Source organism: Eublepharis macularius, chromosome 7 (assembly GCF_028583425.1).
Source record: "Eublepharis macularius isolate TG4126 chromosome 7, MPM_Emac_v1.0, whole genome shotgun sequence".
Classification (NCBI taxonomy): Eukaryota; Metazoa; Chordata; class Lepidosauria; order Squamata; family Eublepharidae; genus Eublepharis; species Eublepharis macularius.
Genome location: NC_072796.1, coordinates 102,222,997 through 102,250,354, shown reverse-complemented (window position 1 = coordinate 102,250,354; position 27,358 = coordinate 102,222,997). Strand labels below are relative to the sequence as shown.

Below are 27,358 nucleotides of genomic sequence, written 5' to 3'. Positions count from 1 at the left end.
TAAGAGGTTGCTTCAGCAGCAGCTTCCATCACAGCACAAGGATCTTCATGGTATGACTGAATATAAACAGTGTGCAATGTGCATACAAGGAAATATTTTTAAACAGTATGCAATTGGGAAGAGTGCCCTGATCTTCCTAGAGGAGCAGTAGCATAAAAATGAATTAGACAGCTGAGGTTGCATTAAAAACCAGAGGGACAGAAGATATTTAAGTATTTTTAAAGAGCAGTCATTGCCTGCAATTGTCTTTCTTCTTGTTTTCTTCTGCTGTGTGACGGGCAGGACTGACTCCGGCTCAGCCTCTCCCGACAGGCCAGGCTAGTGAGAGTGTCTGTTGGAGGGAAAGAAGGCTTTGGGAAGCTGTGGGTGGAGAAGGGTTTTGACTCTGTTGAGGAGAGACAGCAGAGAGATGGCTGCGTGATTCCAAACCTGTTGCTACATCATTCTCTAACCCCAATTTGTTTATTAGTTTAAAATCCATTCACTTTTGTGTTCTACTTTGTAGATAAAGTTTATTTTTGTTTTGTTTAACCCTGGCTGGCTTGCAATCATTTGGTTGAGGGGTAAATAAGACACACACAACCCTCAAACAGTCTGGTCCTGTTAAATGGGCCAAATTTAAATGGTGGCAGTGTATTTAGGAAAAGTAATGTCCCTTTCCCCTAAAAGCCCTGGGCTGTAATTGAGGGGAAGTACATACAGAGAGCTGGCTGCCTCTCTGGTGGAGCCTCTGGAAGAGGAGAGAAGGGACCTGTGAGGATTTGGGTCAGTGTTCCCTGCCTGCAAAAGGGGAGGCTAGACAGGTGTGTGGTGGATTCCCAGCGATTACCTGCCTGGGAAGTCCCAAACCTGTGAAAGGAGGTTTGGGGTGGGTGGCAAGGGTGTGAAAGGCTGTGAGAGAGAGTCCACCGCCACAGTCTGACTTACAAAGGGCAGATGCATTCTAATAGAAGTTCAGAAAATATCCGATTGATTGATGGCTTTATATCTTCAAAGGCAGAATAGGCATTTTATTTTGTTTTAGCTCCTCTTTCCTTTGATGCACTTGAATCTTGTTTCATATCCTCTACCACCTCGTCCATTTAAGCCTGCAACAGAGACTATTGTTTCCATTTAAAAAAAATATTCCAAAATACATAGTAATCGTTGTGAGAGACAGTCACTGTAAAATAGAATCTTCGTCAAGTATCTTTGAATGATTGCCTAGAGAAAGACGTTGCGATTAATAAAAAGTTACTTAACCGCAAAGGTCAAGACCACGGAACAAAGCTTGGTGATTATTAATTCCGCTTCCTGGGGGTTAGATACTCCGTTGAATAGCTTCCGACCAGTACAGTGCTGAGCAGATCTACTCAATGACCTCGACTCCCCCCCCCCCCCCGAAAAGTGCTCTTCGGATTGCTCTGGTGAAAAGTCAGCAACGAAAACGCCCGGCTCCTGCTGGGGCTGGTGATTTTTTTGCCGTGGGGACTGGCCAGGAGGACGAAAGCGAGTCCGCCCCACGCTCGTGAGAGCAGCAGCGCGCACAAGCCTAGCCAGTCTGTAAGGCGAGTCCCTTGGCGTAAGAGGCGCGCGTCGCCTCCCCGGCACAAGAAGCCGCTTGGACGCGGGGAAGAGGCGGCGGCGGCAGGGCGGGAGGGGACTAGTTTCTATAGCAGCGGGAGGGAGCCAGCCAAGCAAACCGGGCTGCGCTTGCACCACGAGGGTGAGGCGCTGAGCGGGTTTCCACTCGCCTTCCGAGGGCTATAATAGGTGATGTGGGCTGGTAAGTACGTCTGCCGGTGTCAGGAATCTCAACACCCGGTATGGAGAAAGGAACGGGGAAATCTGCCTTGGGGAGACTCAACGAAAGGACCTGCTGTTTTTGAGAGCTTATTGAGGGGGAAACGCAGCTAGCTTCACTCCATTAAGCACTGGAAATGGAATCAAGTTTCTTCTCTGCACAGGCTCAAACAGGCATACCGCTCTACCCCCACCCCACATCTATACCACAGGGGTGCTTATAAAGGTCTACCATAAAAGGACTAGTGTCAGGATTACTGTTACTATGTGAAGCATTTTGTACACTGAAGACGCTGTACAATTATTGTGCCTGCTGGAATTGCTCTGAGCCTGACCTTACAAAAAGCCAGAGGTTCAAATCACAATTCAACTAGAACTTATGCAGCTTTCTTGTACAAGGCCTCTATTTAAGCCAGGGTCTCCGTTCCCCAGCTGTAAAAGTGACATCGTAACCATCTACCTGGTGGTAATGTAATCGGGAGAGGGAATGGATGTGTAAAAAATGTAAAGCATATTTGCTGTACAAATTGTTATGTTAGATGAATGGCTACACAAGCAAGATTGTGTAGCCAGTCTTCCTCAGAAAGTGGGGCAGCAGCATTTCTCAATATGTGCCCCTAGCCAATTTGAATACAGTGGAGAGCAGAGCTGCCAACAGGCCTGGAGAATAGTGTCTTTTCGTGTTCCTTTAATACAGGTGGCTGGAGTTTTTAATGACATGGAGGCAAATAAAATCCTATCAGGCTTCTGTTTAAGGATCAAGACATTTTTTCTCCAGGTCTGTTGGCAACCCTAGTTGTAAATCATGATAAGGGAGAACTAGCCCTTAAAGGCTGAAGAAATTTACCATCCGTTGCTCTCTTAAAGAGCCTTGCTACATTCACAATCGTCAGTTAACTATAAGGTAAAAAGAACAATAGCATCCTAATCTAAAAACAAGCTTTGATTCTTTAAATGGAAAGTGCCATATCACAAATTAAATTCCTGATTTAGAAAGAGGTGCTCTAAATGAGAGTTGGCACACATTTCTGGATACAGCCCTAGACATCTGAAGTGGCTAGAGTGAAGGACTAGGATCTGGGAGATCCAGGTTCGGTTCCCCACTCTGCTGTGGAAGCTTGCTGGGTATCCTTGAGCCAGTCACTTTTTTTCAGCCTAGCCTACCTGATAGGATTGTTGTGAGGGGAAACTGGAGAAGAGGAGAAGTCTGTAAGCCATTTTGGGTCACTGGAGAGAAAGACAAGGTATAAATCAGGTAAGATAAAATATAGGGCTAGATCCCACAAAGGATTTCTGTAAATGTGAACAGACACTGACACAGGAACATCATTTTGGGTTGGGGTGTGTGTGTGACAACAACTGTTAAGCAGCAATTCAGTACCTCTGCTGCATCACCAGGAGATTTGGATAGAGAGATACGGAGCTGGGTACCATCTGCATACTGGGGCCACTCAGTTCCATAGCTACAAATGAGTTCTCCTAAAGGCTTTACATAGAAGTTGAATAACATAAGGCATAAGAATGCACTTTGTGAAACCCCACAAGATAGTTCCCACTCTGAGGATAGCTGGTCTCCAATAGCAACCCTTTGAGTCTGTCCCATGAGGAACAATTTAAACCAGTCCAAGTTTTGGAATCCAGAAGGATCCATGAGCCTTCATGGGCAGACCATTTTAGCTGGGCCCCCTGTTTAGTGCAATAAGGGGCCATATTCACCGTTGACTTAAGCAGGTAATGGTACTATCAAGAACTCCAATAAACTTCAGCAAGATAAAAACTTGAGAAGCCACCAGCAGCCACTTCTATTTAAAAGCTTAACCTGAATGCAATCAAGTATTTTTCATTGTTCTATAAAATCTTTATCAACTTAAACAACATAAATATTGCAAGCAGTGGATTGCTGTTAACTCCATTCTGTTATAGAACTGACATCCTTCCACAATATGGCTTGTAGAGAAGGTGGGCAGTGGTCTCTGTGATTTCCTGGACTCATCTCTCCATACACCCTACATTACATAAGGCATGCAAAATTCACCCAAGTTTTAAAAAATTCTTTAACATGTACAGCAGACTCATTTGGAGTCCAATACTCTATGCAATAGAAGTGTATCACCATATTTGGGCAGAGATTGGAGGTCTGCAACTCTTATTCTGGATAATTATTCAGAATTATATTACAGAATACTCTTACTCTGTAAACTGAAGGAAAGTCCATGATGGAAAATGCATTCCATTGCCATAAAAATTAAAAACATATGAACAAAAAGGGGTATGTTTGTATACTATGGAAACTCTGGCCAGGATCTTTAAAAAAAAAAAAAACAGCAGTCACATAAACTCATGCATCTGCCTTATACTGAGTCAGACCATTGGTCCCTCAAGGTCAATATTGCCTTCTCTGATTGGCAGCAGCTTTCCAGGATCCAGGCGGAGCTCTTTCGCATCAACTGCTTTGATCTTTTTAGCTAGAGATGCTGGGATTGAAACTGGGACCTTCTGCACACAGCTGCTGTTCTACCATAGCCCCTTCCACGAGCAACCTGGCAAATTGTTTTTGAAAATGGGAGGCATTTCAAAAACAGTTTGAGAAAGCATTTGGTTCTGCTATTCAAAGGCAAAACAGGTTTAAATTCTACTTGGCTAGCATAACCCTTCTTTGGATCCCAGCATCATTATTAGAGCACACATTGTGTATGAAAAGAAATGCAGAATATTACTTGAGGTCTTGACATCTACTGTGACATCTGAACATGTTATCTTGGACAGTTTTAGTATTTTATGAAAAAATTAATATAGCCCTATTAAAGTATGCAATTTAAAAAGTTCTTTTCTCAAAAGGTTATTTTAATACTGTTTTGCAGGACAGTGTTAATTTCTGAAAATTAATATTTTTAGAGTAATGCATTGATTTCTTGGCACATGGCTTGTCCTGCCCCCTGCCTCCAATGGTACTGAGGGATGAAAAATGTTGATATGGAAGCTTTCGTGTCTTCTGAGCTGATTAGATTCTGCAGATTTGAAAATGCACTACCATATTTGATCGGTTCCTCTCTGGCTCCTGTGGTCTCTTCCCCTCCCCCCAGAAATATGGATTCTCTGAATTCAATTGAGGTTGAATACATCAAGAATTTGCAAAAACAAATATGCTTACTGGAATTTGAGACATCATTTCTATATCCTTTCAGATTATAAGGGATTTTTATAAAAATCAGTAATTTCATAATTTCATATAATAATAGTTTTACTTTAAACTACACATTTAGTGTTCTGGAATACTGAGAAAGCAGGTCTATATTCTGCTTCAAGGGATTGCAACACTGATTTTGTTTGTTGTAAAAATCAGTAATTTTCTGTTTGAAAAGAGATGTTACATACTTTTCTTTATTTAGGAAAGACAAATGCCATGCCTTCTGTTAATATTACAGAATGTAAGTTCTCAATTTTTCATGTAGTACTTTGTAAGCTGAACAGAGTTTTTTCCAATACATTTGGAAAAATGGGACTTTCATGTATACCAGTCACAATTTTAAATGGAGGCTGTTTTGGAGGAGGAACTGCAAGGGCAGATTAAGCTGTGAGAAGGTTATAAGAGGTGCCCTGCCTGTTCCAGCTAGTGACCCATCGTTCTATTTTACACAGTGACCAACCAGTAGCTCCAGGGGGTCAACAGATGTGGCATTAAGGCCAAGGCTTTCCCTGGTGTTGCCTCCTAGCACTGGCCGTCAGAAGCTTATTGCATCTGGATATTCCACTGGCCTGTCCTTCTCATTTTTAATTCTATTTATTACTTTAAGAAATAAACTTTTTTTAAAAAATTAAAAACTGTTTAGTTTTGGCAAAGAGCAAGAGTCCAGTAGCACCTCTAAGACTAACAAAATTTGTTAGTGAACTGTGAAGTGAACTGTGACTCACGAAAGCTCATACCCTACCACAATTTTTGTTAGTCTTACAGACCCTTGGTCTTTTCTGCTCCTACAAACAGACTAACACAGCTGCCCAGCTTTAGCAAGTTCATTTTCCTCTTGCTCAAACCTACATTTAGAAGGGGCTATATGATGTTGGCTTTTCCAACCATTAGTGCTGAAGAAATTAGAAGAATTTAAAGAAAAGAACAAAGATCTCAAGAAAGAAAACATGATCCAGTGAGTTAATGTTAAACTAGTGAACTGTTCTTTCCAACATAAAACAGGGTTAACATACCTGTAACTTATGTTCATCGAGTTCTTCTGTGCTGACACACATGGGGACTGCGCAGGCGCAGGCCAGCCGCCGGAGAATTTTCTAGAGCTTCCATGGCTCCGAAGGGGCCGTTTGTCGCGCGCCTCAGCGACCGTTTTCCCGCCCAAACGGTCACGTGATCCTCCAGCGACCAACGGCCCCTTCCCTCAGTTCTCCCTTGCCGCCGCTTGACCAACACACTTCAGCCGTAACACCTTAAAAACACCAATATCCGTTACAGCCATCACAGTATTGTGCATTGGAGTTCACAGCGGGGTAGGAGGGAGGGTTGTGTGTCAGCACAGAAGAACTCGATGAACATAAGTTACAGGTATGTTAACCCTGTTTTCATCTTCGTTCTTCTGTGCCTCCACACATGGGAGTGTACCAAGCTTCACACAATAAGGAAGGCGGGGGTGAAGTCCAACACAATTTTATTAAGCAAACAAGATCAACAATAAATAGATATGCATATATACATCTATGTAAAAATACTGTGTAAGGACACATAAATACTCAATATTTACATATATACACACCCCCAGGTACATATATACACACTTTCACTCAAGGGTACCCAACAGGTACGTCAAGAAAGTCATACCAAAACTCCCTCAGGAAAAGAGGGAGTGTAAGACAGCCTTGGCCACAGATACATCCTGCTCCGCATTGACATCAACGGCGTAATGCCTGACAAAGGTGTCTGCAGAGGACCATGTGGCTGCTTTACAAATGTTAACCAGGGGCACCCCCCTGAGGAGTGCCGAAGAGGATGCTTGGGACCGCGTGGAGTGGGCTCTGACATGAAGCGGGCAAGCCACCCCTGCCAGGGAATAGGCCTTGCTAATGGCCGTCACAATCCACCTAGACAGGGTCTGTGAGGAAGCCCTGTTACCCTTGTCCTTGGCCCCAAAACATACAAACAGGTGAGGACTGGAGCGGAATCCCTTCGTCCTATCCAGGTAATAGGCTAGGGCCCTCTTCAAGTCTAGGGTATGGAGGGCCTTTTCCCCCTTAGAGGAGGGTTGAGGAAAGAAAGCAGGCAGTGAGATATCCTGCGAGAGGTGGAAGGCGGACACCACCTTGGGCAGGAACCCAAGGCAGGGACGCAGGACCACCTTGTTGGGATGAAACACAAGAAAGGGAGGGTCAGACCGCAGTGCAGACAGCTCACTGACCCTTCTGGCCGATGTGACGGCCACCAAGAATGCTACCTTGTAGGATAGCATATCCAAGGGGCATGTAGCCATAGGTTCAAATGGAGGCAACATGAGATGTGAGAGCACCAAGGACAGTGACCACCGAGGCACTGGCGCTGACACAGGTGGGTAAAGATTGTACATGCCCTTAAGGAACTGGCGGGATTGTGGGTGAGAAAACACCGTAGCACCCTCAACTCGGGTGTGAGCAGCTGATATCGCTGCCAGGTGGACCTTGAGGGAGGAAGCCTTCAAGCCCAGGCCACGCAAGTGGCACAAATACTCGAACACCACCCCCAAGGGACTGTTGTCAGGCACCACTCCTCTGGCAAGTGCCCAGAGCTCAAACCTGCGCCACTTGGCCGCATAAGCGCGCCTAGTGGATGGCCGACGAGCATTCAGGAGGACCCTCTGTACCTCGTCAGTAAAGCCTATCGGGGAGGAACGATCCGCCAAGCCGTTAGATGCAGCTTCCTTGGATCGTGGTGGACCAGGCTCCCGTTTAGGAGAAGGTCTTGCCGAGGGGGCAGACTCACATACGTCCGTTGGGACATCCGCAGGAGCTTCGGGAACCAAACCTGCCGTGGCCAGAAGGGGGCCACTAGAATGCAGTCCGTCCCGTCCTCCTCTATCTTGCACAGGACCCTGGGAATCAAGGGGAACGGAGGAAACATGTAGTGCAAGCCCTGCGTCCACGTAAACTGGAAGGCATCCCCAATAGAGAGGGGGTCGCTCCCTGCCCTGGAACAGAACGTGTGGGCCTTGGTGGTCGCCGCAGTGGCGAACACATCTATCACTGGATGACCCCACATCTGGAAGATCGGCCCAACGCACTCTACGTTCAGTTCCCACTCGTGTTCCAGTAAAGGGACCCTGCTGAGGGCATCTGCCCGGGCATTGTCCGACCCAGCCACGTGTATAGCACGGAGCGACACGCCGTTCTTGATAGCCCACTGCCAAGTGAGTGTGGCTTCCCGGCACAGGGCCATGGACACTGTGCCCCCCTGCTGATTCACGTAGTACATGGCAGTCGTGTTGTCCGTCTGCACCAAGACCTGACGATTTCTCAGCAGTGCTGTAAGAGACACAAGTGCAAAACGAATGGCCCTTAGTTCAAGCACATTGATATGGAGGGTCTGTTCCCTGTCAGACCAGACATCTTGCACCGACACATCACCACAGTAAGCCCCCCATCCCAACAGAGAGGCATCAGTGGTAACCGTGATGTCATGGTGTTGATACCCGAAAGGGGTCCCTCTAAACAAGTTGTCATCAGACAGCCACCAGTCCAAGGAGGAGAGGATGACCCTCGGGATAGAGAATTTGAGGGACGGAGGGTGCAGTAGAGCATCATACCTCCGCACAAACCAGTTCTGTAGAGGGCGCATACGCAGCCTAGCGAAAGGCACCACAGAGGTGGCCGCTGCCATATGCCCTAGTAAGCACTGGATAGCGCGCACAGACTGGAACCGGTTCCTTTTAAACATGGACACTAGACCCCTTAGGGACCGAGCCCTCTCCAAGGGGAGCAGGGCCTTACCCTCCACAGAGTCTAACAGTGCACCAATGTAGGACACTTTGCAGTTGGGCACCAGTTTGGATTTCTCCAAGTTCACCAGGAGCCCCAGGCGTTGGCAAGTGCTAAGTACCAAGCCAATGTCCTGCACCAGCCTAGACTCCGATTCAGCCACGATGAGCCAGTCATCGAGGTACGGAAAGATGGTACAGCCTTCTTCCCGTAGGAAGGAAACCACAGGGGCCACACATTTAGTGAACACTCGTGGGGCAGTGGACAGGCCAAAGGGGAGCACCTTATACCGGAAAACCCGTTGCCGGTAAACAAAGCTCAGGTACTTCCTGTGCTCCTTCCGTATGCCCACGTGAAAGTATGCGTCTTTTAAGTCAAGAACCGCAAACCAATCCCCCTGTTTCAGCAAGGCGATCACAGCCGCCAACGTTACCATTTTGAATTTGGTCACCTTGAGGAAGGCATTAAGGCCCCTCAGATCTAAGATGGGACGTAAGCCCCCATCCTTCTTAGGGACCAGGAAGAACCTAGAGAAGAATCCCTTTACAGAGTCCTCATAGGGCAATTCTTCCACAGCACCCTTGGCCAAGAGCGACACGATCTCCGCATCCAGCTCGGCCATAGTGTTATTGACAGCCGTCAGGGGTGAACTGCATCTAGGCAGCTCAACGAACTCCAGCCCGTATCCCAGTTCAACAATTGTTAAGACCCATGAGTCAGATGTTATTGACTCCCACTCAGAGAGGAGTGGACTAAGTCTGTCCGAAAAGTTCGGGGATACGGCTGGCGTGACCCGTCAGTACTGCCTCCCGGTGCCCTGCTGATCCTTCTGCTGGGCCGGTTGTTGTGCCGGACGAGGCTTGAAGGGCCGACGCCTCCTCTGCTGTTGTGCGGGAGGGTAGGGCCGCTGTTGGTAGGCAGGATACTGCTGGTAGCCCGGCCGCTGTTGATGGTATCTGCCCTGGTAATGGTAAGGGCCAGATCGGGGAGCGTACCGTGACCTGGAGGAGGGCTTGTCCGCTGGAGCCAGACCCAAAGACCGCGCCGTCTGCCGGTCCTCCTTCTTTTTCTTCAGGGTCTCGTCGGTCGCTTTGGAAAAGAGCGAGTCCCCCTCAAATGGCATGCTCTCCACTCTGGAACGCACCTCTTGGGACAGGGCCGTAGACCGCAACCAGGAGTGGCGCCTGAGGACCACCGCCGAAGCCATCCCTCTAGCAGCAGTGTCAGCAGCGTGGCTCCCAGCGTTCATCTGCTGCTTAGACAGCCTCACAGCCTCTGTCTGCAGCAGGGACACCACAGCCTTCTGCTCAGGAGGGAGGTCTCGTGTATAGGATGCCAACTTCTCCCAGAGGTACAGCTGGTACCCTGCCATGATGGTCTGATAGTTGGCAATCCTCAGACCCAGGGAAGAAACAATGTACTGGCGCCTGCCCATGGCATCCAGTTTCTTGCCCTCCTTATCGGCAGGTACCGAGGAGTGACCCGATCGCCTGGGGTTGAACTCCTCTGTGACCAAGGAGGAAGGTGGAGGGTGTTTCACCAACGCCGGCCAGGTACCCTGCTTGATCTTGTAGAGCTGCTCAATCCTCTTGGATGTTGGAGGTTGATCGCAGGGCACCTGCCATACCTTCTCCACGATTTCCTCAAGACCCTCGAGCATGGGGAAGCCAACGTACGCCGGGTTGTCTCCGTAAATGCGTTTGAGGAGCTTGTCCTTGGTCTGGGGAACTGCCGAGGAGATGTCCATCTCGAGAGCCTTGGCCATCCTTGCCATCTGGTCGGCGTAGATGCGGAGGTCCTCGAATGGCGAGTCCGCAGATGGTACCAGCTCCTCAGCTGGCGATGGTTCGGACCAGGACTCCGACTGGTAGCCGCCAAAGCTCTCCACATCCTCCTCATCGGAACCGAGCTGGGATTCCGGAACCTGGTGCGGAGGGGGAGCCCACGTCGACCTCGATGTCGAAGGCCTCGGTTCCGACACGGAGAAACCCGCAGGTGCCCCTTCCCACTGGCAATGGTATGGCGAGGGGAGGTAGGAGGCCTGTCGATGTCGGGACGCAGTGGACCGGGCCGATCGGACACTGTCCCCAGACCGACGTCGCTCACGACCGGCAGCTGGTGAAGACGGACGGGCAGGGGAAGGACGGCTCCGACGAGGAGACGGGCTCGGTTCCAGCCTCGGCGACCGAAGAGCAGGCGATGGTCGGATCCGACGGCGCGGGCTCGGCTCCGGCCCCGACGAGAATTCCGCGGGCACCGTCTCGAAGGCCATCGGATCCGGCACTGGCACGGCGAGTTCCTCTGGTTCGGGGGAATCCAGATGAGGGGAAGGCGTGTGAGGAAGCACGATGACCTCCTCCTGGGGAGCGGGATGCGGCGACCGATGATGTTTGGTCTTCTTCTTCTTCTTCGCCGGTTCCGAAGAAGACCTCGGAACCGACGCGCTCCTCGCCTTCGAAGGGGACCTCGGCTTCGACCTCTTAGGCTTCATCGGAACCGATCCGACCGTCGGTTCCGACCGGGGACTCGGTACCAGGATCCTCGGTTCCGAAGCTGGTCTCGGATCCGACCTGGTAGATGACGCGCTACGGGGCGGCCGCACCGGTCCCTGCGCTGGAGAGGCCGCTCTCGACGCCGAGGTACTCGGGGGACGCGGTTTCGACCCCGACCTCGCGGAGGCCACTGAGCCAGCTCTGGAATGCCGTTCGGCAGAGGGGCTTGGGCCGGCCTTGGAGGAGGGCAACGGAGCGCCTCCGGACATGACCTTCTGCCACAGGGAGGAATTCAATCGGGCCTTGCGCTCCTGCCGGGCCTTGCTGGTGAAGCCCTGGCAAATTTTACAGGCCGTCACATTATGGGTCTCTCCCAAACAGAACAGGCACAGTTCATGGCCATCGGTTTTGGCCATTTTCGTGTGGCATTGGAGGCAATGCTTGAAGAGAGCCTTTGAGGCCATCTTCAGGGGCACGCGAAAGGAAGGTCAAAAACAGTCCGAGTCAAATTACCGAGTCCACAACAAAGTCCAAACGAGATCCGAAGAATAGTCGAGGTCACGAAGTCCGAAGTCAAAAGCCAAGCAATCAGTCAGAATAAAGCACGAAGCACAAAAGCACAGAGCAACGAAGCTCACGTTCTCTCCAAGCGGCGGCAAGAAGAGAACTGAGGGAAGGGGCCGTTGGTCGCTGGAGGATCACGTGACCGTTTGGGCGGGAAAACGGTCGCTGAGGCGCGCGACAAACGGCCCCTTCGGAGCCATGGAAGCTCTAGAAAATTCTCCGGCGGCTGGCCTGCGCCTGCGCAGTCCCCATGTGTGGAGGCACAGAAGAACGAAGATGAACTAATGTTCCTTAATCACACATCATATACCAGAGAGAAGGCTAAAAAAGCCACAAGTATCCAACCAAGCATTACCAGAGAAGCTGAAAAAATACTGCAGAAAATGAAGGTAACTACCTAAGTGTTCACAAGGTTCTTGTACATTTCCAGCTTTAACTAATTTTATTTTAAAATGTGTTAATTGCCTCTCTTAAATACAGGGATTCAAAGGGCCTGCACACTAGTGTTTCACATGTATCAGGAATTGGGACCCTTTTTTCTCCTTTAGCCCCTCCTCCTCAACAAGCAATTCATAAAATCAAGGACCTCTTGGAGTAGCATATGATATAATAATAATAATAATAATAACATTCGATTTATATACCGCCCTTCAGGACAACTTAATGCCCACTCAGAGCGGTTTACAAAGTGTTATTATGGCATGAAGGGCTGTGGCTGAGAGAAGAGAGGTCAGGAGAAGTGTGCATGCATATGCAGAAACAAGCATCTGCACTTGGCTCTGTTATTTCCCTACTTCCCTGAATTGTATGTGTTATACATTAAGCTCTTCACAGCCTTGGTCCGGCATACCTATGGGACCGCCTCTCTCCCTATGTTCTTCCACAGCAGCTTAGCTCATCTGAACAGGGTCTCTCCTACAGGTACTAGGCTGCAAATAGATGAAATCAACAACAACCTGTACACAGGCTTTCTCTGTGGTGGCCCCTGCCCTGTGGAACAACCTGCCTGAGGAGGTCAGGAGAGGCCCCACTCTCCTGGCTTTCCGCAAATGATGCAAAACCGAATTATTCAAAAAGGCTTTTTACTCAAATGGGAGGGCTGTATTGTAGGGATGGGGTCTCAGATGCTTCACTAATGAGTTAGGGACCATAGACTTCACCACCGTGTTATTATTAAAGCAACATATTATCTGTTGCTTTAAATATGTAATCCTATGTACTACCTGTGCTTTATATTGTCTAATGTCAGTCCTAGAATTGATTATGTTCTGTTTCAGTATTTCTTCTACTTTTTATTGGATTCTTGCTAATGCTATGTCTTTCTAAACTTGTATCTATTTACCCTATGGCATTGTTTATGGAAATATCCTTGATACTGTATTGAAATGTACTTGGATACTGATTGTACTAATCTCATACTGTGTAATCCGCCTTGAGTCTCAGTGAGAAAGGCAGACTATAAATGACATAAATAAATATGCATACCCACAAATTGCTTATTTCATAGAAATAATATCACCTTAAAATTAATCTTATGTATTTATAACATTTGCAATTCTGTTTGGAGAAATGGAGATTAATATTACTGTAATAATATAGTCTGGTCCTAGATACATAGGTGAACTAATCAATTTTGTAAGGTATTCATATGTTCTGTAGCTTAGAGTAAACTCAATGGAATAGACAAGTAGTGTAATCCTAAACAGAGATCCTTTCTAAATCCATGGAAATCAGAGGTCTTAGAAAAGTGTAGCTCTCTTTAGGATTATACTGAGAGTCTATTTTCCAGCAAAACCTACTTACTCTCTTCTGTTATCAGTTGGATCACACAGTATGGACTCCTCTCAAAAACAAAAAGCAAAATACTTCACTTTAAGGCAGGTGCTGCAAGCCAGATGGAAAACAAATCTGCTACAGACAATTCCTGATGAGTGAAATTGGAAAAGAAAGAGGTGTTGAGTTGTGAAGCATAAAGTAAGCATGCTTTTGTTGCAGCTCTGCCTCACTCATAATGAAACCTATGACCTTTGGGGCCTTTCAGTTCTGGCTTATACTGCCAGATTCTCTATTTTAAATTGTGAATTACTATTCCAGGACATCATCTCTCTGTTAAAAAAATAGAGGGGATGTGCCTGCATATAGATCTTTTACAGCTAGCAAGTTTGGCCCAGTTCAGAAAGAGAAGTGTGGATGCAGAAACTGTGTTAGGAATCAAATATACTTTGGACTAGATGTGCACATCTTAATACCAGATCAAGAACCAGCATGCAGAATCAAGTGCTGTGATTTAACTTCAGCTGTTTACATCTTAAAACTCTGCATTTCACTCCAAAAAAATGTCGTAAGGGGTTGATCTATATCTTTTCATACAAAGGAATTAGAGGCTACAATCAACACAGCTCAAATGGAAATTGCTAAGAAAGAAGGCAGCTGCAAGACATTTGAGACTGAAATACAAGCGATGCAGAGGCATCTTCAGACACTCTCTGGTAATAAAGAACTGTGTCGTTGGTGGTTACACTTACAGGCATTTTGATTTTCAATATCTGCCAATATTTTCTGCCAATGCAGTGATGGTGGTTTTTCAAATTAACATAATGCTTTACAGCCTAAGAGATGTGATACATAAGGAATGGAGAGAGAAGAAGAAAATAAGCAAATTACTAACCTTTTCGAAATGATAAATTATGATCAGGTAGGATGGTCTATGCAGGAGACTGTGCTGGCAGGGGTGGAGCCAAGGAGCCTTCCCATCAGGGTCGATCTGCTGCCTGACATTACTGGCCTACTTCTCCTTGAAGTTAACACATTTTTGTAATATGAAACGCTGTAAGGCTTTCTTTGGCATATGACTGACTTTTTGCCTTGGGGAAGAGGTAGGTAGATACAAACATGTCGTTTCTCTCCCCAAGCAGATACAATTATTCTTGTAGAGAACACATTGTACAAGTCATCCACTACCCACAATTTTGCATGACATAACTCTCATTGGAAAAGCTGCAGTTCTAAGCAAAGCTCTGCCCTCAGACACAAGTGGGGGCAGTAGTACAGTTGTATGTACCAGCTGTTTGAGTGATAAATTACCACTTGAATCTAGCACAGGAGGTCCTTGTGTGTAAGCAGATTTCTATCTAGGTATCTCTTGCCAGATAAGGAATTACAGACATAAATTTGATGTATATTTGAGGCAGATGCTGTTTATTGGCACAGCCTTACTTTTAATTTATTTTTTACTGTGCAAGACCATTCATATTGTGCCCTAGCTTAGCTTTTCTATAAACTCAAACTGGGTTGGGGTACAAATTATTTTCCCTGTGTTGATAACCCAAACCCAGTGATACATGGTGGTAGAAATAGTCTTCCAAGACTCTTAGTTACATTTTTCTGGTACTCCTTGTTTATCTGTTCATGGCTAGATATACTGCTGGCTTTCATACTTTTTATCATATAACCAAGGCAATCCCACAATTGCAAGAAGATCCGAAACACTACCTGGTGTTAACAAATATACGATTCTATTTCGAACATAATAATCATAAAGGTAAGTCAACGACGGGAGCTCAGACTGCCTCGGAGAGCACTGACGTACCACCAGCATCCACCTGAAATTAAGAGAACTCAGATGAACTATACCAGTTAGAAAATTGAAAACTAGTATGGACTTACCTTGTTTATTACTATTGGACATTGACTTACCTTGATGATTATTACGTTCAAAATAGATTCATATATTTGTTAACACCAGGTAGTGTTTTGGGGCTTCTTGCAATTGTGGGATTGCCTTAGTTATATGACTTTGTGTGGAGACCGCCCCTTTATTGTATTTTAATACTTTTTTATACCAAGATTCAGATTACCATGTCTGATATTTGATGGGTTTTTTCCCAGGCTTTATTATGGTACAGTGAGACAGTGGGATCAAATTGCCCATTTTAAGACCTCTGCATTGGTTGCCAATATATTTCTGACTCTTAGAGATTTTCAAAACCTGGAGCCTGTTTACCAGAACTACCTTTGCCTATAGGAGCCCATGTGGCATCTTATTTCTTCTGACCAGCTTCTGCTCTTGATCCCTCCCCTTACCATGATGTATTCAGCCATGGATTGTACCAGAGCCTTCTTAGTAGCAGCCCCCGTATTATGAAACAGCCTCTCAGAAGGTATAAGGAATGTTCCTAACTTACTGGTGTTGCAGAGAGGCTGTAAAACTTGTTTTTTAAATAACTTTTTGAACCCTAGAGGGTGGCGGGGGAGGGGGGGAAGTATGGTTAATTTCATGGGGGCCAGAAAAATACTGGATTTTTTTAAGAGCATAATTGTCATTTAGGATGGCCTTACTTTATTTGTATAGTAAATTGTTTTTAATTTTGTTGGGGTTATTTTAATAAATTATACTGCTAGTCAAAGCCAGTTCCAGCATACTCACAGACACCTGCATTGCTCTACCAGCTCTGGAAAGAATCATTTGGAAATGGTAGGGAAACTACAACAAGCAACCAGGGTCTTGAGGCCAGGACTCTGCCTTAAAACTTCCTGGATACTTTTCAGTAGTTCCTAATCTTGAACAGGTAACATAAATCACTTTGCAGCTTTAACTGGCATGGTTTCCCAGCTATAAAGGACCCATTAACAGCAGTGAGGTACTGCTTTCTCTCTGGCAGCTCAAAATCATGATTGTTTTCATTTTACCCAATGATTGTATTCTTAGGAATAGCTGAGTACCTTCTAATCCTAAGATCACTTTCCCAAGAGTAAGCCCCGTTGAGTAGTTTGTCAAGATTTTAATGTGTGGGGTGAAACTGATGATTTCCTGCAGATGCAAATACTCAAGAAAAACGGGTATTAATAGAAGATGCCACAAATTTGAAGAAACTGGCTGCCCTCTCCACCCAGGATGTCTTGCACAAAGAAGCAGAACTGCTAAACATCCAGCAAGAACTACAGAAAACTATAAATACAGTAAAGGAAAAAGAACATAATGTCCATCTTTTAGAAACTCAGGTAAGCCATTATAGTTTGGTCATAAATTAAGCTTTTAAAAATGCATTTGATGTAGAAGACAGTTGCTATATTATTCCAAGTGATTGAGGTTTGGACCACCTTTTGGTGAAAAGATGCAGGCTTCTGACTTCTAACACAACAGTCAGAGAAACTAAATTTCAACTATACAGAGAATGTTTATTTGCTAATGAAATCAGAGTATAGTGCTTTGATATAAACTAGTTTTAGGTCATCAGATGAAGAATAAACTCTGATTCTGTTTTCTTAATCAAACATTTAAAAACTTGATTCTTTGGGTCTTTTTGTGTTAGATAAAACAAACTTCTCAAAGTACACTAGAAGCTTTAGTTCTGTGAAAAGGCTTGGGATTTCTGAAAAGAGTGTTCATTCTTTTCATAAAACCACCGTTTTTCCTGGGAGAGTAACTCCTAACCACCTGTGGTATTTCCAGACAACAGCATTATTTTAAAACATGTAAACAGGGATTTGTAGGCACGCTCGCACTGGTTTTGCACCGAAGGGGGAGACCTGCAAATGAAAATAAAATTCAAGTAAAGATTACTATGACATGACAGAATATGCAGGATGTACTTCATTTCTGCTTTTTAAAAATACAGGTTAAGCATTTCAGTATTGCAATAGATGACAAGAGGAGAATGCAACCTCTGAAGTCTTAAAAATTTTAAGTGACAAAGAACTTTTCCACAAGTTATTTGACCTGTCTTTGATTCTGTTGGAAAGAGGTTGTTTTCTTCCTTCGCCCCAGCACCGTGGTGCATTTGTGCACTTCCTGGGGTTTCCTCAGCTTTTCTCCCATCTTTCACAAACCTGTTTTGCTCCAAAGTTTTGGGAAAGAACACTGCAAAGCCTGGATGGCTGCTGCATGGGTGAGAAAGTTTGGATTTTCCTGGTCCCTACCCACATGGCAGGCATTTCTTCTGTTCTTGTCCCTGTGGTGGCCATTCGCCCCCCCCCCCATTTTTTTTAAAATGGAAAAAGCTCCAGTAGTGCGGCAGGGGGATGGGGATGGCAGGGAAGCCCACCATGCAAAATCCTCATTGCTGCTATGCTATATCAGCTGCCAGCCAGAAACTACCCAAGACTGTAGTAAATGCCCAAATCTGTACTGGCATGGATTGTAATGTTGCATCACTAATGACATCACAGGCCAATACCAATGGGTGTACATAACCTGATCCAGCAAGATCTAAATGCATTGCAGTGTGATATCCTTGCAGCAGGTGTGCAACTTGGAAAAATCATTTGGATCCATGTAAGAAACAGATTGGGAAAGATTTGGATCCATGTAAGAAACAGATTGGGAAAGGCCCTACATTTGACTGTCACTAACATTTTATCTTAAGCATCAAACAACCATAAACTTGGCGTAAGGTTACCATTCACTTCTATAGTGTTCTTTATTCAGCTTCAGCAGCAGATTCAGAAGCTCCAGGATGCAGAAGGAAAACTTGCAGAAAGCAGATCGGAATGTATACAGTTGCAGGCTTTACTCCAGCAGCTAGAAGAGACGCATCTGACTGGTGGCCAGTCTACACAACAGCATATTGCTAAAGAACTTCGGTAGGGACATCTAAAAACATTGTCAACATTTCCAGAACAACTGAGCATATACTATTCACTCTACATGGCCATTGGCTGGAATGTATAAAAATAATATAATATTTGATTTATATACCGCCCTTCAGGACGACTTAACACCCACTCAGAGCGGTTTACAAAGCATGTCATTATTATCCCCACAACAACAAACACCCTGTGATGTGGGTAGGGCTGAGAGAGCTCCTAGAAGCTGTGACTGACCCAAGGTCACCCAGCTGGCTTCAAGTGGAGGAGTGAGGAATCAAACTTGGCTCTCCAGATTAGAGTCCCTCATTCTTAACCACTACACCAAACTGTCTCATAGTACAACTTTTACCATAAAGAGCAGGGGTGGAGTGAAGGAGAGAAAAACCACCCTTTAGTATTTCCATGTTTCTATACATCCGTATTCAGAAGTCAAATACCCTTTAATATTAGATGGTAGAAACAAACAGATTGGGCTGTTGCCTAAAATTCACATCTTAAAGCTTGTAGCTGTCATATATGAAATAGCAAACAGTTTTGAAAATTAGGGCTTGCTATGTCCAGTTCACTGAAAGCACACTTAGAACTACTCTACCTTTGCTTGGCTATGAGCAATGTAACATATTTGGCAATTTTGTTTCCCCTCTCAATACCTTTTAGCAGATTTGTGTCTAAATATTCAAAATTACTTGCACCTAGAGAGGAGGCTGAAAAATTAAAGCAAATACTCAAAGAGAGAGAGCTTTCAGCTGATGAGGATAGATACTTACACAACAAGATGGCAGAAGACTGTGGAGATCTGGTAAGGGAAAATGGCTTCTTACAAACCCAAGTTTTGGAAGCAACCCGACAACTAAGCAGGGTAAGTTTCCATCGGCTATCAAGGAAGTTACCTTCAGGGGCTTTAACTTGAAAATGATTAGAAAAGATCACATGCCTATTCCCTTCTAAAACTTGGAAATAAATGTATTTGTGTGTTTATTAACTAGTTGAAAATACATGCATGTATAAGTTTTCCCGTAACCTGCATGCATGCATAAGAATTTTCTTAGGACCTGGATAACCCAGGCAAGCCTAATCTTGCCAGATCTTGGAAGCTGAGCAGGGTTGACCTTGGCTAGTAATTGGATGAGAGACATCTAAGTTGTATTGTATGCATGTCTGTTGGCTTATGGCTGCTGGAGACTGCTGTGCTTTAATAAAATATTTTTTATGGCAGATAGACCAGGGCATGAAATGGCAGCTAATTTATAATTCTGTAGCTGTTATGAAACACACTATTGGTTGTGCAGCAATTGCAGGCTACATGTATTGAAGAAGGTAAAACTGCTAGTTTACAAAGCAGCAACACGATAGTAGACTTGTTGAATGTGATATGAAAAGTTGTACATTTCCATATTGGAAATCCAGAATTTGTGTTTCCTAAGGAGAAACCCGAGTGTGCATTGGGAAGAACACTGTGAATCACAATAGCAGCCTGTATCTCCAAGATGTGAAAAGCCTATAGGAATATGAGCTCAGATACTATCTCCAAGGGTATATCTGCAGAGACTTTTTTCCATCTTGAGCTCTGAAGTATTAACTGCATTTGATCTCTGTAGGCCAGTCAACATGTACACTCAATCTGTGTTGATTTCCCCTACAAGTGGCAGAGACAAAACTGCCAGGAAATAACATAGGTGGAACACTCAGAATGGCTAATACATAAAATCATGGCACTTTTATTTTTCTGGAACTGGCTTCATATTATAACATGAAAGTGGAAGCATTGTAAGCTTCCATAAGCCTATGGCCCTTCCCCTCAAACTGTTTTCATAGGATGAGTTTTCCATCCTATGAACTCCATTAATCCCAAATAAAATGGCAGGCTGCATTTATACTATTGCATGGCATATACCATTGTCACACTCTGAAGAAAACTACATGTGCTGCTTTTCATAGCAGCACATATATGACTAATCACTTGCACATGACACTGTCCAGTCATAAGGAATATGCAAACCTTTAAGTGTAGATGTTACAGCCATATATGCAAATTGTACATGGAATTGTCCCATGTATGATCAAGACAGTGCTATGGTCATTGCATGTATAGTGTTCTAGCTTCAAAATGTCTAGAACAAGTATGCTATGAAGTGTAAGGAGAGAAGACAAGTAGAATAGTTACAAGGGTGAGATTGTACCCGCACCCATCCTGTGCAATGCTGGTTTAGCTAGTGTATATTCTAACTCCTGCAAATGCTATAGGAAAAGAAGCTGAGAGAAGAAGAAAATACCTCCCATTCAAGAAGGGTGTCTGAGCTTGTATCAGGAAAAGAAGAAGAACGGCATCTTGAAATGGAGCTTACCTACTTGACAACACTACTCCAGGACTGCAGAAAGAGGGTTCTTAAGGCACAGGATCAGGTCATTACACAATTATGTTTTTAGTACTACTACTGATGGAGCATAAAGCGTGACGGCACACTTGAAATTTGGAGAATAAAAATGAAAAAGGAGAGCACTTGACTATCAAGTCCTTAATGGAAAAGTTTATTTAGCTAGTAAAACGGAATTTAGTTGGGCACCACCACTTTGAACGACATTCCCCACTTAGTGACGAGCTAACACTGTGTATGGCATGAAATTTGTTGCGAATCATATACTAGTACTTCCCCATCCGTCTGTCTTCCCATAAGCCTAATTTAGTCTGTGTGTACAATTGCCTGATCACTTTCACTGCTGCCTACATTTCTGTTTTTCATCCTTTTTTCTATAAATTGTGATCATTTCCCCTAATTACAAGGGTGCCATAAAAAGAGATGTAGAGAAGCTGGAGGAGTTATATCCCCTTCCCCCAACACACCTGTATTTCAGATCAGACAATTATTTCTCGGCCCTGGTACATTTCTGTCCTCGTTATTCCACTCATTAGGTAGAATGGCTTTACACAATTAGCTGATTTTTAAAGTAAAAAATGCCTAAATGGTGGTGACCACTAGTTAAACTGCTGCTACTATTATGTTGTTGTTTTTTAAGCAAGCATTATATAGAAGGTTTTGTTTTTTAATTTAACTTTGAAAGTTTTCAAAACCAGGTCTTTAAATTCAACTGAAATTATACCTTTTTGCCAAAAAAAAAAGTTAGCAATATTACTGCTATTGCTATTTTAGCTAGGTATCACTTCTAAATGAGCTTCTTGTTCTTATGTAGTGACCAGCAGGGGACCATCAGATTTTTCCCTCCCCTACTATTTCCCCTCTCTCTTCCCTGAAAGCCCCAATAGTCTTGCCACTCCTTTTCCTGTTTCTCTTCTTCCCACCCATCAGCTAACCTAGCTTATTTGCCCCACCTCACATCTTCAGGTTCCCTCCTTCTCATCCCGACAGCCTCTTCCTTGGAAAATATGCCAGGATGGGCCCAGTTGCAAGGACTTGCAGGGGGAAGTTCAGTTTCTCCTTTCTCCTCCTCCTGGCAGCCTTTCAAAGTTTCCTACTCACTTGCCCAACTGCTTATATTTTATCTGCCCCCCTCTTCAGCCATATCCTACTATATAAAAGGCTAACGGTGTTCCAGACAACTCATTTCCTACCCTGATGTGCCTCCAGAGGGCACTGCTGTGGAGAGAAGCCCAGAAGAAGCCCAACCTCTGAGACATGCCACAGTGGGAAGCCCAGGCCAGGATCAGGAGTGGAGGGTGACGGCCCTGCCGTCTTCACCCACCTGGGATCAGGAGCGCAACAGGTGGCAATGCCCTCCACCCATCTTTACCCAGCTAGGATCAGGAGTGCAGCAGGTGGCAATGTCCATCTCCTGCGATCACCCGGCCAGGATCAGGTGCAGAGCAGGAGGCAATGCCTGCTCCCCTCTTCATCCAGCTGGGATCAGACATGGAGCAGGCAGTAATTCCTGCCCCCCTTCACCCGGACGGAATCAGGTGCAGAGCAGGAGGCAATGCCTGCCTCCCCTTCACCTGACTGGTATCAGGCACAGAGCAGGTGGCAATGCCCATCTCCCTTCACCTGGCCAAGATCAGGAGTGGAGCGGGTGGCAATGTCTGCCCACCCTCCCCTTTTTAGAGCCTGTTGTATTTTTTCCCAAAACCTTTATTAGTTTTTACTATTATTTATAATCTTTTCTCCACAATGGGGACCCAAAGCAGCTTACATCATTCTTGCCTCCTTCATTTGGTCCTCGCAACAACCCTATGAGGTACGTTAGGCCGAGTGTGACTAGACCCAAGGTCACCCAGTGAGCTTCCTCAGAAAAGTGGTCCAAAACTGGGTCTCTCAGATCCTAGTTTGAAACACTAACCACTATACCACATTGGATTTTGTGGGGAGGCTGCTGTTGAACAGAAGTAATCAGCTGGGCTTCAATGAATCCTGCAACTTACGTGATAACAAGTAGCCCTGTGGTTGCAGGTTGGTCTAGCCCTAATAAACCATCCCTCAAAGGTCAAAACAGCCCTGAAAAGGGGTGCTGCCTTCTCCCTTTTACTGACAGAAACCAACATGTGAAGACTGGCAACCTTCACAATGGTTACTGTAGAGAGCATTTGTTTCTTAAAGGTAAAGGCATTGTTTTGGGAGTGGGGTTTTAACTGCCCAAAGAATTTTTAGATTTCATGATTTTCCGCAAACCTGGGGCTTTTCTCAGGTTTGTAAAAATACCTGTTCATGACTTCAGTATGTGGTATCTATGGTTCCAGCCATGTTGAGAATTAGATATATTGACAAAGGGGGAAGGCAGCATCTCATCTCCCCCTCCCGTCTTACTTTCTCTTTCCCTAAATGTCCTCACACTCTCTCCCCTTTTCCTGCCTCCTTCCCATCCACCAGCCAACCCTACCTTTATTAGTTTCCATTCCTTCCCTCCCCCTTGCAGCCTCTCCCTGGGAAAAATCTGGCAGAGTTGCACAGTGCTGGCTGGTGGGCCAGGCCCAGTTGCACAGTGGGGTGTGTGTGGTGGGCATCAGTTTACCCATATCCCCCCCCATTTCCTCTCTCACTCCTCCTGGCGGTTCCCATATCTTCTCCCCTTTATGTGTTTTGTTAATTTCCCACCCACTAACCAATCCATCTTTTATTGGCCACCATTTTGAGCTAAATTTATGTTTATTTACTTCATTTATACCATACCTTTCTCCCCAGTGGGGACCCAAAGCAGCTTAGATCATTCTCTTCCCTGGTATCTTATCCCCACGACTCTGAGGTAGGCTAGGCTGATAGTGGCCCAAGGTCACCCAGTGAGCTTCCACAGCAAAGCGGTGATTCAAATCTAGATCATCCAGATCCTAATCTGAAACTCTAACCACTTTACCACACTGACTTTCATGTGGTAGCTGCAGCTAGGCCTGGATGAGTCATGGAACTCACATGGTAACAAGTTGTTTTGTGGCTGCTGCCAGGCCAGGCCCTGATGAGTCCTCCCCATCAAAGGCGGAAACAGTCCCTGCTTTTAAGACTTCAACTGGCAACTGTCGCGGTTGCATAGCAACCCCCACAAAGTCCACTGCAGAGATCATCTGATTCTTAAATGTACAGGTGCTGTTTTATTTTGAATGTTTTTAAGCCCCCAATATAATTTTTTTAATTTCAGATTTTTTCTGCACACTAGAGGCTTTGTTCAGGTTTGTAGAAAGAGCTGTCTCATCTGTACATGGCTCCAGTCTCTATCTTAAAGTGACCACAGGTTTGGTCATGTTGAGAATTAGATATATTGAGGATAGTAAACAACCTATGATCTATGCAGTGTGTTAACACTAAATATTAATAAATGCTAACAGGTAATATCTCTCCAGCAAGACAAGGAATCTGTGGATCAAACTGGGCACTCTCTTCAGTCACAATTAAGAGATTTACAAAGAAAACACTCCAGCATTCAACTGGAAAACTCCAAGCTGCAAACAGAAAAAACTCATCTAGTAGAATATGTTTCTCACTTGCATAAACAGGTATGTATATATGCTGCCTTCCCCTTCATCATTACAGCATCTGGTAGTATGGTTCAATTTGTTATCAAGGCTTTCCAGCTCCTCAGAGCAGGTTTTGGGGACAAAAAGCAAGTTCCTTTGAAAAGTCCAGCTCTGCCAACTTCCTCCATGAGCTTTTCCAGCGGATCCAAGTGCTAGTTTTGCAATTCAGCATAGTAACTCATCTTCCCATTTTATTTGCTCTGCGTGCCTGTCAAGCATTCAGGCTTGTACTGGCTGAAAAACAGTCCCACAGCCTGCCAACCCATTCTTGTTGCTTGGCCAACAACTTTTGAAACTCAAAAACCTCAAAAGCAGTTTATGGCTTTACAAGGGAGAGCAACTGCATCAAATAATATTCCCCCCTCTGTGCAAAATAAAGCTCTTTTGATTCTGTACATGGCAGTTTTACTAAAAAAAACAAACATTTGTTAAATGAACCAACTTGCACAAAACAAATATTGATCTGATAGATGTGCTTTATTTTCCCAAGTCTTTTGTTAATGAAATACCAAAAAGGTTTTCTTTAAAGAGATGTTTAATGCAATTGGATTATCTATCCACAACTCATGTTCTTTAAGAATTGTTCAGACTGCTTTTCTAAAGTCTAAGCATGCAATCATTAAAATAGTTATTAAATGCCAAATTCAGAACCTTATGAAGCTTTTATTTTAAAGGGGACTGTGCTTAGATTTTAAATACCAGATAGAATCACAGCTCAGGGACCAGCAGATTCCCAGTGATCAGGAGTATAGACACCATCACTGAATGTAACCTCTTTCTAGATTAATAGCACAGAAGCTGAAACAAGTTCTAAAGAGTCTGCACGTCACAAAATTCAGCTTTCCACAATGTAGAATTTTGTGACTCTAGCATCAGCTTATATTAATTTTCTAGAAAGCTAAAGACTCAAGAGGGTGGCTTAATTTACTCTCTTATAGGAAACTTTTGGGGGGCATTCTATGTTGTGGCCAGTATGTAAAATAGCAAATATCAGTAGGATGTCTAGTTCCCAATTCCCACAGCTACAACCAGTAAGTGATATGGGCTACTTTCTTCCTTCCCTCACCCCCAGACACCTTATACATTGATACCATAAACTACTGCAGCAAAAAAGATGAGAAGGGTGGAAGCATACCTGCCTTATGTGGGATGGGGCCACTTTTAAAGGCTTGTGTGTGGGCAATAATGACAAACATTGTGAAAAGCCAAGGAACTATGAAAGTCACTGAAGCTTCTCACCTAAAGATTTAACCCATTATTATGTTACCCATGTTTGCTGCCATAGTCTTATGTATCTGAACTACTGCATCTCTTGCAACATTTTTAGCAAGGGCCAGGTGCCTAAAAAAAGATTACACAGGCAGTCAAGTATGTAGACTTAATTTTTTCTTTTTAGTAGCTTTATTGTAGTACACTGAATTAATGTCTTTTTCCATTACCTAGATCGCTGAAAAAGAAAAAGAAATCCATTGTCTCTACAGTCATGCTAATAGCTTGTCCAGTGACCTCAGTAATTTGAAGTCTCATGTCGATACAGCATCTCATCTGCAAGGGGAAAAAGTGAAGAGTTCTCCTGTATGTTAATAGCAAACAACTCAAAATTAGTTAACTTTGGGAAGCTGTTATTAAACTCTGCTGGCTCACTAAAAGAAATTCCCTCTTTCTAAAATAGTTTCTTCAAATTATTTTGTATTTTGAGATGAATTAAACTGGGCCTTTTAGTTTAGTCATAAAGTAGACATTAAAGTCTATAATGAAACTAGTTTAATTAAATCTAAGGAGACTTTTGGATGAATCATGAATGACCACTAATTTGAAAGCATTTATATATTCTTCGGCCCTAAATAAAGGGAAAGGGCTGTCATGACTTCCTTGATGGCAGTAAGGAAATTATTAAAATATAGTGCAATCAGTAATTCCAGGTACATTTTTCAAATTTGAGGGAACTGCAAAGAAGCTCCTCTGAAATATTAGAATGGAATGTGTAAAAAGCTTAAGACAAGGTGTTTCAAATTCAAAATGTATGAATGAAAAAGTCTGAGGATTATCTCAATTGGGAAGTACTTTAAAAAAAACCTTTTACTGTAGACACACAATATGTTCAAGATTTTTTTGTTTAAATATAAATAATTTCGGCAAGATAATATGTGTAATGTTTTTAATTATAATAACATTCTTAAAGAGTTCAGTTTTTCAATATTATGAAGTTTAGCATAATATCCAAATGTTGCCAGTCCTACCTACTGTGACTATGAGAGTGCTTTGGTCCAAATAATGCTAAACAGTACAACTTTATATGCTAAGTTATAAATAATGCATTTCATACAAATCTCCAGGATTCTAAGCAGGCTCTCTCTGCAACCCAATATCCATTAACTTGAAGTGTCAAGGACTGATCCTGGGACCTTCTCCATACAAAGCATGTAGTCTACTATTGAGTCACAGCCTCCACTGGCCAGTATTTTCTACAACGCTCTTTCTGCAGAAGAAGAATGGGATATCTACTACTAAATGGCCATCTGGAAGTTCTGTCAACCTGCCACCCAGTAGACCAACAAATACAAGAATCAAAAAATACAAACACGTATGCAAGAATACTAGAATGCATTCTTTAAGCAAACACACTCAAAGGAGAGATTTTTCTGATAAAACAAATTCCTACCTTTTCTTATAAAAAGGTAGCATCAAGAACTTTTTCAAAGTTTAAAATGATCAGAAGGTCTTCTTTGGACGGTTAGACAATTGACTTGACCAGGAGAAAAAACTTTACAAAATACATAGTGTGTAAATTGCTCACAATTTTGCTGTATTCCAATAGTGCAATCTTGATGACTGAACCTCATATTTGAGATAGGTTAAAAAAGAACCCTCAACAACTACAGCTATTAGAAACTCAAGGTAACTAGACATAAGCTAGAAACTCTCAAAGTGCAAACTTGCGGACTTACCAATATATCCAAGGTCAACTGAAGAATATTTAAGTGCATCTATTATAATTCTTTGCAAAATATAACCCAAACAAAAAGCACAACAA

At 44.1% G+C, this 27,358-nt stretch overlaps 1 protein-coding gene across 1 annotated transcript; it reads left to right on the top strand.

The window, feature by feature from the left end:
• The first annotated feature begins 1,691 nt into the window (after positions 1-1,691).
• Positions 1,692-25,908, top strand: LOC129333962 (paramyosin-like). The gene is made up of 10 exons (XM_054985891.1): positions 1,692-1,765; positions 4,678-4,955; positions 12,094-12,172; positions 14,158-14,272; positions 16,600-16,784; positions 18,211-18,365; positions 19,029-19,170; positions 20,616-20,774; positions 24,136-24,303; positions 25,768-25,908. The coding sequence occupies exons 2-10, from the start codon at positions 4,741-4,743 to the stop codon at positions 25,906-25,908; spliced, it is 1,359 nt and encodes a 452-aa protein (XP_054841866.1). The 5' UTR covers positions 1,692-1,765; positions 4,678-4,740.
• Positions 25,909-27,358: the final 1,450 nt, after the last annotated feature.